Below are 11,609 nucleotides of genomic sequence, written 5' to 3'. Positions count from 1 at the left end.
ACAGTTCTAGCAATAGGCCTTCTGATCCAACATGTGTGATATAGTTTCAACTATAGGGTGTGTTTCGATCCTGTTTGGTCAAAAGTAATTTTTCGGTGAAATTTTGGGAACCCAGGGTTTGGGTTCAGGTGTCGCTTGTGGACGCCTTGTAGAGCAAGACGGTTTGGGTTGGAGAGTTTTGATTACTGTGTTTAGGAGATTCGCTATTTCGATACAGATGGATTTGAAATCTTGGAATTTTGTAGGTTGCACTAGAATTTGGGTCAAAGTGGAGATTGTTGGGTTTGTGACCCAAATTAGTGTGGATTTTTTTTTTGGAAATAAATTGTTTCCTTATATTTTACGTGATTTTTTATGAAAACATATTATTTTCTTATTTCACATTATTTCCATCTTTATGCTATGTCATGTACCTATAAATAGTGGTCTTCTCTTTCAGTTTTGTTCAAGCAAGAATTGTTGAGTTCTTATATTTTTCTCCATATTGTCGAATAATAAAACGTTGTGCTTCTACGATTAACTCTCTCTATTAATTTCTTTACTTTTAAATATTTTTTCTCGTTGCAATCTCCATTATTTCATATCTCGTCATTAATCTCACTCGCTACAATTCTTCTGAGTCTAACACCTGACACTATAGCTTAACTTCTCATAGGTCATGGACCATGTCAAAACTTAAAGCACCATTAGGATAGCTCTGCATAGGGGAGGCATCTACACTTTCTAGCAAGAATGTAATTGCACCAAATTGGAGCCAAGAGAAACTCCAGTAGACCTATACAACCATGGGTAACCATTTAATTGCTCCAATTGAGGTTAGGCGATAGTTTGATGTGATGGAATCGAAGGCCTAGTTTGGTTAATGGCATTTCTGATTTGGGTGGTGGTGGCGATGTCGACGTTGTGTGGGTGGCAGTAGTAGCTGGCTGTTGGATGATGATGCCGACCAACGATACGAGTGGGAGTGGGGAAGAATGTGGAGGGTGAATTTCAATTCTAGGGGTGTCGACCACTGACCTATCTGTTTTTCATGGGAGTGGGTGGGATGGGGTTGGGGTTGGGGTTGGGGTTGGGGTAGGGGTAGGGATAGATTTCTTTTTTCTTTTTCTTTTTTAGTTTTATTATTTTACCCTTTTTAATTTCTTGAAAAAAAGTGAAGTTTCACTTTTCTGATCAATTAACAGTCTATTTGGACCTTTACTTCTAATTTTTTAAAAGTTAGGAATGTTCGCTAGCTTATATTGAAGGTTAGAGTTAAATCTTCAAAAAAAAAAGTAAAATATTAGGGTCCGCTATTGCAATTTCCCTAATATTTACTCATTTTGCTATTATTTGATTCCCATTATTTTCAAATTCTATTCTTTTTAGTCAAACATTCTTCAACAAAATAACATTGCACAGGAATTCAAAAATTTTCCATATTTTGTATTACATATTTTTTCATCAATTTACTATCTCAAAATACATCCTTACGATGAAGGTGGGGGCTCAGACAAGCTTTTTATATGTATCCCATCTATTTGTGCGCGCACAATTGACCAGTCCACTGAATGTATCATTTCTACCCATTTTGGATGGTGCGTTGCAAATTAAATGGGTTGATAATAGCCTCGTTGACTTTGTTCGTCGAATTTTTTCTTGTTTCAATTGGTCATTGAATTCCTTTATTACATATATATTTTTATATTTTTGCGCTATGAAAACTGAAAAAGTAACAGCACGAATAGTTCGACAAGATGTAGTTGTTCATCTAATCTAAGAAATAAAAAATGATGCACTGACGAATTTTCCGTACATTGTAATTTTTTTTAGTCACATTTTTTTAAAAGACAAATGTAGACAGGCAACCTAATGAATTGAGACAAATGGAAAGTTAGCCTGAATAATGTAAAACAAAAAAAAAAAAATCCCCTGTTAATAAAAAAATGAGGTTATAAATTATAATTAGGGTGATTATCAATGTTTTTAATCACGAATTATTATTATTTTAAGGAAAATTTGAAGTGGAGGTTCCAAACTTTTCGAAAAAGAATAGCTCGATCTGAAATGCCTCGATCTTTCAAAAATGTGTGATGGAAGGATTTTTGCATGGTACAAAAATGAAAATTAAAAATACAGATAGAGACGCTTGAAAATGTCATTTCTTATGAAATAAGACACGAAATGCTATTCACAGTTTTAATAAGTAAATAAAATTTTGTTCTTATTTGTCATCCTTTAACAAATTAAATTGTTTATTACAGTAACATTTTTTACCACACACTTCGTTATAATAAAATATTCTATACACAAACCAATAAAGTTTATTTAAATTTTAACCACACATTCTTCAAAAATACTATTCAAAATTTTATAATTTCTCTCATTAATAGGAGACAGACGGGCTCTTTTTTGTGAAAAAAATAAATGGAGACGTCACTTTTAGATAAAAAGAAAGGGTTAGAATATAAAAGAGAAATATAAAGGAAGAAAAAAATCCATTCTTGTAGAACCTGTGATTACGCACTAATTATTACATTGCTCGTGTGATTTACCAAAAGGGAACTTTAAGGGAAGTGGTTTTATGAAATTAACGAATTCTTTAATTGGTCTTATGCGGGATATGAAATGAAATTGAAAGTCAAAGTCGTGTAATATTTGTTATAAACGGCGTGAATTATAAATAGATATGAATAAGTAATGAATAAGTCTACTACGGGATCTCATATTTTAAAAACGTTGCAATATTGCCTCATTCTCAACTTTCCCAAAAATCTCTTTCTCCACGTAAAGTTGTAAACCACTTAATTATCATTCAACCAATTATCTCTCATTTTGTTGCACAGGTCACTCTTGATTAAATTCATAACAGAGAATACCCTTTCATCACTTACAGTTGCCACAAGTAATATCAAAATCAAGGTGAGCAGCCTATAACCCAATGGAGAAGAACAAGAGCTTTTTGTTTCAACCAACTTCTGAGCTACACAAAATATGGTGTTGATGTTAAAGAAAGCTTCACCCACTCTTACAAGTATAAAAACTTGTTAAATTGAGGTCTAAGTAATAAAAAGTTCTTCACTGTTGAAGTCCCAAGAATAGAACTGAGCAAGATGTAGCAATTTATCCTTATCAAAAGTTGCAAAATGAATCTCTTGGACTTAAACACAAAATTTAAGTAAGGAGCTCAGTAGTTATCTCTGGAAAATGATCATTTAACTCTGCAAGATTAATTCTATTACATGATAATACAAATCAACATAAAAGCAATGATAATAAGTCATTAGCTGAGCTGCACGCCTAGGTCAACCTCTCAATACTACAATATCCTCCATATTCGCCACTAAAATATGCCCACCAACACAAAACTCAATCACCATACTCAACAAATTATCACAACCGTTGTTTCTCACGTTCTACAATGCATACTTACACAAATTCAATAACCTCATAGCATTCTAAATATCCCGATACTTTTTTTGTAAAGCTTGTGAAAGATCTTTTGTAATTGCAAGAATTTCAAACATAATGTGGAGACTGAACGCAAACTCAAAATCTTGTATAATGCTCATCTATCTCATGTCCATTGATTTCTGATCTGAATTTATGTCATCTTCTTATATACTCCCAAGAAAATCTATGATAATATTAAACATATTAATAACATGAGTAATTGTCAATAGATGTAAGCCCTATGTAGTATCAACTGGGTGGGCCAAACTCTACTTTTAATTCATCAAGTTGGTAAACTTTGCAAAAACTTCGTTATGAGCACTATCAAAGAGACCAACATAATCTTTCAATGTCTTTTTGTGCTTCCAATACCTAAAACCAGGTTTAGTGAATATATGTCCATCCCCTTGACCCCTCCTCTATGAGGTTTGAACAAATAGCAATGCAAATAATAAGTCACATCCTTTTCTATATACAGAACTCCAACCAATAATGTTATTATCTCGACTAAAAATGTAGGGTCACATTAAAGTTTTGATTGGAAGGCCAGTACTGTTTTCAATATGTTTGAGCCCATTTTTAACCTCATAATCCTGTAATCCTCTACAGACTGGACATTTAAGAAAAGAAGAACGGTACTTGTGGTCCTCTTCATATTCTTGCTCACTTTCTCACTATCCTCAACTCAAGTTTCATTTTCTTTATTTTCTCCCACTTGTCCATACACCTTTATCCTAATTTCTTGTTTCTAGAGAAATGGAAACAAGCAAAGCAGAAGGAAAGAGGATTGCAAAGGTAGCCATGTTGGCAGAGGAAGAGGAAGGTGGGAAAGATGAAGACGTTAAAAATAAGAAGAGAGCATCGACTCTTACCTCAATAAGGGTGTCAAGTGCTGGAGGATCCACACAGCCTTATTGTCAGGTACAAGACTGTCCTGTGGATATGACCGGTGCCAAGCCATACCATCGCCGGCACAAAGTCTGTGAGTTTCACGCCAAGGCACCTGAAATTCTTGTTGCTGGGCTTCAACAACGTTTCTGCCAGCAGTGCAGCAGGTTCAATTATTAAAAAACTTGCAAGTAACTTGAGTACTTTTTATTTGTTTCTGCTTACTTGTTTGGATATTCAGACAGGCCTAGAGCTCCTAAATTTTGGTTAATAGACACAACTACTAACTGATCATTTAACTGAAAGACGGCAAATAAGCCAGTGAAGTATTTTGTGCAATACAGTAACAGAAATTTAGCTAACACTACATATAAACTTACCGTAAACATAGAATAACTAATAAATTAATCGACTAAAGAAGAAGCAGCGGGAATCATTTGCTATAAAAGAAGAATATTTTGAAGAAGGCCTTGTAAATGACAGTAGTTGTACAAGATTATCAGTTCATAAATGAACATTTTTGCAATATTATGAATCCCATAAATGATATATAACCTACTTGAAATATAGATCCGAGGCTAATTAATTACTCTAAAGTCAGAGCAGAGTATAACAATAGTCCCAAACCGAATGTATAATAACAAAATGAGGAGGTTCTCATGGAGAGATTAATATATAGTGCAAGTCACTGTAATGGATAACAAGTAAACAGAATTTAAATGGACAAAGATTCAAGTTCATAAATTACAAACAGGCATGTAAATGAACACCCTCAGATTCAAAATCCCAAAATAAACTCAACCTACATACGAATTTTATGAAACACTATTAAGACGTGTGACGGGTTATCATATGATTCATATAAATAAAAATGGTTCTAATATTCTCAAACAAACTGATTCTGCTGTTCTAAATTTCTTTTTATTTGTAATATAACTGTTTCCAATTGCTACAATACTCAATCACCTGGGCCAACATAAGCATAAAAAAGCAAAAAAAAAAAATGCTTCATTTGTGTGGTTACCGTATTGCATTCCCCAGGTTTCATGAAGTATCAGAATTTGATGGGGCTAAAAGAAGTTGCCGCGGGCGCTTGGCGAAGCACAACGAGCGACGCCGCAAAGGCTCGAATGATTCTCTTTGAGAAAGGGCACGTTGAGATGATATAAAATTAATCACCAAGAAATGGTGAAATTAAGGGAATTCTCATAGAAACGCATATGGAATGCTCTCTCTCTTCTGTCAATTGCTGGATTTTTCACATCAACTGTTGCAGTTTATCGATCAATCAATAAAGGGCGCTTTTGGAGTTAACTTCAAAATTTGTTTATATGTGCATGGACGTGTACAATTTATTTTCCAATTACATTATTATTTGACAATCATACTTTTCAAAAAAAAAAAAAAAAGAGTTTGAGTAGTGATATTTAGGAAAATGTGTGACTAAAAAATAAGAAAAATTTGAAATTTACGTGCGCAATACGTTGTTGTGTGACTATATAATTAAAAATGAGTATATAAAAAAAAAGAGTTCGAACGGCATGATTGTCAAACGGGGGGCTTCAGTAATGACTTGTCAAACATTGTTACTTGTTTAGCATGTGCAAAAGGATGGAGGGGTCCTTTTTGTGCCCCCCTCCATTTTGGGACCAATATAGGGCTACTCTAAGAATAATTGGAATGTGTGGTTGAAAAATTATGAGTCTCATAAAATTAAGCTCTTGTTCGGTGGAATTTAAAAAATATGGTTTTGAATAATATTTTTAGGAGAATGTGTGGTTAAAAAGTAAGTAATTTTTTTTAATATAAATGTAAAATATTTTATTGTATGAATATGTGATTGAAAATAAATATAAGAAGTAAATTAAAATAAGGTAAAGTGAATTTAGTCCCCCAACGTAATTTTTTAATTGTGTCATGTTTCAATTTCACTATAATTTATTGTTTTGACTAGCTTATGTAAAACGCATCGAAGTCAAAACTCTCAATGCAAAATTGTCATGGTGGTTGGGAGTTTGAATTTGAATGAAGTTTTGCTTAGTATTTATTTTTGTATAATTTCAAAATTTACAATGAATAAAAAGGTATCATAACTTATATAGTGATATTTACTTCTTGAACACATAAATCGATTCTAAGTAAACATAGGGATATAAATTTGGCTCGTTGGCTCAAGCAGTTGATGGCTCGATCTAAAAAAAGTCCTAGCTGACTTGGCTTGCCTCTTGGACCAAGCCTCATTTTGGGCAATGGCTTGAGTCAGAGCCAACCAAAATGGCCTGTGTCACAGGCCGTTTCAGCCTCTGACGGTGATATGCTGCTAGCTTTTTGCAGGCAGCTACAACTGCTTGCAGTCAGCTCAACATTTGTAGCTACTTGTTAAAAAAAATTGAATTTTACGATCTAAAGATAAAAATTGAGCTGGCCAATCCTCGATTTTTTTACTTAGCTTTAGCTCGATTTGGGCCAAAAATGTTCGAGTCACGACCTTCGACTCACAAATCGACTTAACTTATTTACATCCCTATGTAAATACTACTTGTATTTAGTCCCCGTTTGGCCTCCGTTTTTAAAAATTCCTTTTTTTGAAACTCGCTTTTAATCAAACATTTTTAACAATTTTTGTAAAAATTTGCCAAAATTTTGATTTTTAGTAAAACAAAACATGGGCTAAACAATAATTAGGAAAAATTACCATAGTAGTTCCTAACTTTTCATTTTTTTTGTAAACTTTACCCTAACCTTCAATTTGTGCAAGCAGAGATCCCAAACTTTTAAGAAATTAGCAGGTGAGGTCCAAATGGATGGAAAAATAAATCATTTGACTGTTAGTTGACTAGAAAAATTAGTCTTATCTAAATATAAGAAAGGAAAAATGGTAACTATACAAATTTAACATAAAATAATTAGAGTCATCATATTTAACGTCCAACCAAAACCAAAATCATAGTCACCGTCTTCAATCGTCGGCAACCATCGACACTAGTACTCCACCCACCCACCCAGCATCGCCACCACCGCAAACCACCATCACTGCTATCCCCTCTCCCAACCAAGAATCAAACTAACGCAATAAAATTATTTGTCGCTTTGCCATCGCTAGAAATAATAAAACCCATGCACTATCACCATTATTCCTCAACAACTTGGACCTCTTATTTTTCATCATCGTCTTTTTTTGAATCACGATTTTATTGATCTATTTATGCAAACTGGAGTCCTAATTCTTGATGGAAATACATTTTGTATTTGTTGGAGGTACAGAGTATTACTATTTTATAAAGGGAATGAACATTCCCATTAATGGGGGCCAGAATTGCCACCTCATCCCCTGTTCCCATTAAATCTCATATATCTTTCAATATATGAGGATTGAAAACGTGATGGAAAGAGTCAAGGATTTAGATTGAAAACGTTTCTCATCTTTCCTAATCAGTTGTCACTCTATGAGGATTTGAAATGTGATGGTGTCACTCTACGAGGATTGACAACATGATGGAAAGAGTCAAGAATTTGGATACTGAAGATGATAATTCCAAGGATGCAAGTCTGGATGCTAGAATTCCACTACCATAGGTGTTGCTGTAGCCAGTGTGCAATGGTTTTGGTGGTAAGACAGTGGTTCCGAGAAGAAGATTTAACTGGTAGATCATCCCAATTCTTAATCAACAATGTCTCGTGTTGGGTTTGTGATCCAAATTATGGTGAATTTTTTTGGAAATAAATTATTTCCTTATTTTCATGTGGGAAAATTTGTTTCATTATATTTCACGTGATTTTGTATGAAAACATATTATTTTCTTATTCCACATTATTTTCATCTTTATGATATGCTATGTACCTATAAATATTGGTCTTCTCATTTAGCATTGTTCAAGTAAGAATTACTGAGTTCTTGAATTTCTCTTCATATTGTAAATTAATAAAACGTCGTGCTTTTGTGATTAGCTCTCTTTATTAATTTCTTTATTTTTAAATCTTGTTTCTCGTTGTGATCTTCATTACTTCATATCACGTTATTAATTTCTTTCACTACAATCCTTCCGGATCCAACAAGTGGTATTAGAGTTTGGTTCTTCTTCAGAGGATTTGTTGAGGTTTTTTAAGAGATGACTACCATGAAGTATGACATTCCGCTGCTAAATCGCAATACAAGGTTTTTTTGTGGCAAGTAAAGATGAGAGCTATTTTGGCGTGATTGGATTTAGATGATGTGTTGCTAGATTTTGAGAAGATCCCACCTAATTGGACAACGGAGGAGAAACAACGGAGGGATCAGAAGGCTTTGTCGTTGATTTATCTTAATCTATCCAACAATATTCTGCAGGATGCCTTGAAGGAGAAAACAACAACTGCTTTATAGTTGAAACTGGAGTAGTTATGTATGACCAAGAGTCTTACAAGTAAACTGGCTATAAAGCAAAAGCTATATTCTCATCGCATGGTAGAAGGAGGGTCATTCGAAGACCATATTGCCGTGTTCAAGGAAATTATTGCAGATTTGGAGATGTTGGAGGTTAAGTACGATGAAGAGGATCTTACCTTGATCCTGTTATATTCACTACTTGGCTCTTATGCATCGTTTCGGGACATCATTTTGTATAATTGAAATACTTTAACTATAGACGATATCTATGATACTTTGCACTCAAAGAAGAAGTTGAAGCATTTGGTTGTAGCTACATCGAGATATGAGGAAGCTCTTATATCTCATGATGGTCGGCGGAGGGGCAGATTGAAGAATAACAGTAATTTATTTACTTCTACTGCAAACGTAAGGGACATATTTGAAATGATTGTGATAAGTTGCAGGCTAAATTCAATTTAACTGCAAATCGTGGAGCGCAACCTTTGTCTTCAGACGAAACAAATGCAGTTGAGGATTTTTTAGACGACAAAGATGTGATGTTAACCGTGATCTGACATGGAATCTATGCCTAAAAAGGAGTGGATTCTCGATTCGGTATGTTCGCATCATATGTGTTCTAATCAAATTTCTTTCAGACATATGAGACTGTCAAACAAGGTGGAGTTCTGGTGGGAAACAACCAGTCTTGGCATGTTGATAGAATCGATTGAGTCAGATTAAGGTTGTTGGATGGGATAGTCAGAACAATTTATCAGGCTCGACATGATTCAGACTTGAAAAGAAATCTCATCTCACTTAATACTCTAGATGCAAAATGGCATAAATTCTCTAGTGGAGGTGAAGATTTGAAGGTCCAAATGAGTGTTTGGGTTGTACTTGAAGGACAGAGAAGGTCTCAGTTGTACATCTTACAGGGGAACGTAGAACCAGTTAATAGACATTTGGACAAGTTCAGTACCGTGGTGGATATTTAGTTTGGTACAATACCTCTTGTGACGGGCCTTGGGTCGGTTTGCTCAGGGGATTTTTGGTGATTCCGCTTTACCACCATTTTCTGCGGATACACTATATTCATTTGCTAGAGTTGGACTTATAGAGCGTAGGTATCATGGTGTCAATAATGTCTGGGATGCTTTTAGAGATGTTGAATGCGACAGTTCTAGCAATAGGCCTTCTGATCCAACATGTGTGATATAGTTTCAACTATAGGGTGTGTTTCGATCCTGTTTGGTCAAAAGTAATTTTTCGGTGAAATTTTGGGAACCCAGGGTTTGGGTTCAGGTGTCGCTTGTGGACGCCTTGTAGAGCAAGACGGTTTGGGTTGGAGAGTTTTGATTACTGTGTTTAGGAGATTCGCTATTTCGATACAGATGGATTTGAAATCTTGGAATTTTGTAGGTTGCACTAGAATTTGGGTCAAAGTGGAGATTGTTGGGTTTGTGACCCAAATTAGTGTGGATTTTTTTTTTGAAATAAATTGTTTCCTTATTTTCATGTGGCAAATTTGTTTCCTTATATTTCACGTAATTTTTATGGAAATATATATTATTTCCTTATTTCACATTATTTCAATTTTTATGCTATGCCATGTACTTATAAATAGTGATAATCTCTTTCAGTTATGTTTAAACAAGAATCGTTGAGTTCTTGTATTTCTCTCCATATTGTCAATTAATAAAATATCGTGCCTCTGCGATTAATGCTCTTTGTTAATTTCTTTACTTGTAAATCTTGTTTCTTGTTGCAATCTTCGTAACTTTATATCACGTCGTTAATCTTATTCTCTACAATCCTTCCGGGCCCTACAAGCAAAGCATTACAAAACGAACAAGTATTACAAAACCGTACTACATAAGTTTTCGTGAAAGAGTAAACAGGCAAAGCATTACAAATACTACATAAGTAACGTTTTATTCCATTTATATTTTGTGCTATGCTTTCTATTTGAAATTACGTAAATATTGTAATCTCCTAAGCCCGAACAAATAGCACACAATTTTGATAAAAAAAAAAAGAATCGAAAAAAGTATAAATGAATAGTTTTTAGAGCATGTCTAACATTGCTTATGCAATCTTTTCACGAGTTAAGAGCATTAATTATAATATTGGTAAAATAAGGTTAGAAATCTATACCTCCTCTCCGAGTCCATGTATAGACTTAAAATTCATGCCTAAACTCTAGCAATATTTTTGCCAGAAAAGAAAAAATAGAATTAACTCCAACAACGATATCAATCTTTAACTTTTGTTTCCGACCCTAGATTGAAAGATAAAATTGAGAATAGATATAATACAATTATAATATGTAACAAGACAAGAGCATTTAAAATCTTGGAGGTATTGCCTAGTCTTCTTTTAAGCTACTCCCATAATTGATAATAATATTCTTAGTAACATTCCATCTTCTGTACCCAATACACTAATATTTTAACTTAATGTAAATTCATTATATGTAAAATTAAACAATATAGAATTTCAAAAATTCCATAATTTATTTATTCTATTTATTACTCTTAATCAAGATGAGTTACATCATTAATTATCTTAATTTGATAAAACCCAAGTCACACATTTTTAGACACTAGTCTAACTCGACAAACAATTAGATAATTAGTTTCAGTGGTCTTTGATAAAAAGTCAACATAAAAAAAAAATAATAATAATAATTTATGCCAATGGAATAAAATTAATAAAAATTTGATTATTAGAAAAGTAAACGAAAAAAATTCAGAGCCAATAGTACTAAAGATTCACCCACCTTGACACAATCAAACACTCTTAAATTATGTGCGTCATTAAATTCATCCAGCCAAGATTTTTATCTTGTTCTATTCTTCTTTTTGCCTTGCTAGCTGACTACATAGTGAATTGTGCCCAATTCTAGTTGTATTATTGAAGCTAAGAAAGTGAATTCTTGGGA

At 33.7% G+C, this 11,609-nt stretch overlaps 1 protein-coding gene across 1 annotated transcript; it reads left to right on the top strand.

Annotated features, from left to right (window-relative positions):
• The first annotated feature begins 4,072 nt into the window (after positions 1–4,072).
• Positions 4,073–5,634, top strand: LOC111383521 (squamosa promoter-binding protein 1-like). Its single transcript, XM_023007633.1, has 2 exons — positions 4,073–4,487; positions 5,362–5,634. The coding sequence occupies exons 1-2, from the start codon at positions 4,189–4,191 to the stop codon at positions 5,462–5,464; spliced, it is 402 nt and encodes a 133-aa protein (XP_022863401.1). The 5' UTR covers positions 4,073–4,188; the 3' UTR covers positions 5,465–5,634.
• Positions 5,635–11,609: the final 5,975 nt, after the last annotated feature.

Source organism: Olea europaea, unplaced genomic scaffold (assembly GCF_002742605.1).
Source record: "Olea europaea var. sylvestris unplaced genomic scaffold, O_europaea_v1 scaffold2708, whole genome shotgun sequence".
Lineage (NCBI taxonomy): Eukaryota > Viridiplantae > Streptophyta > Magnoliopsida > Lamiales > Oleaceae > Olea > Olea europaea.
This window is presented reverse-complemented; position numbering and strand designations above follow the sequence as displayed.

Coding starts and splice junctions, on each gene's coding strand:
- LOC111383521 (XM_023007633.1), top strand. CDS start 4,189: ATGGAAACAAGCAAAGCAGAAGGAAAGAGGATTGCAAAGGTAGCCATG. Junction 4,488..5,361: donor TTCTGCCAGCAGTGCAGCAG/GTTCAATTATTA, acceptor TGCATTCCCCAG/GTTTCATGAAGTATCAGAAT.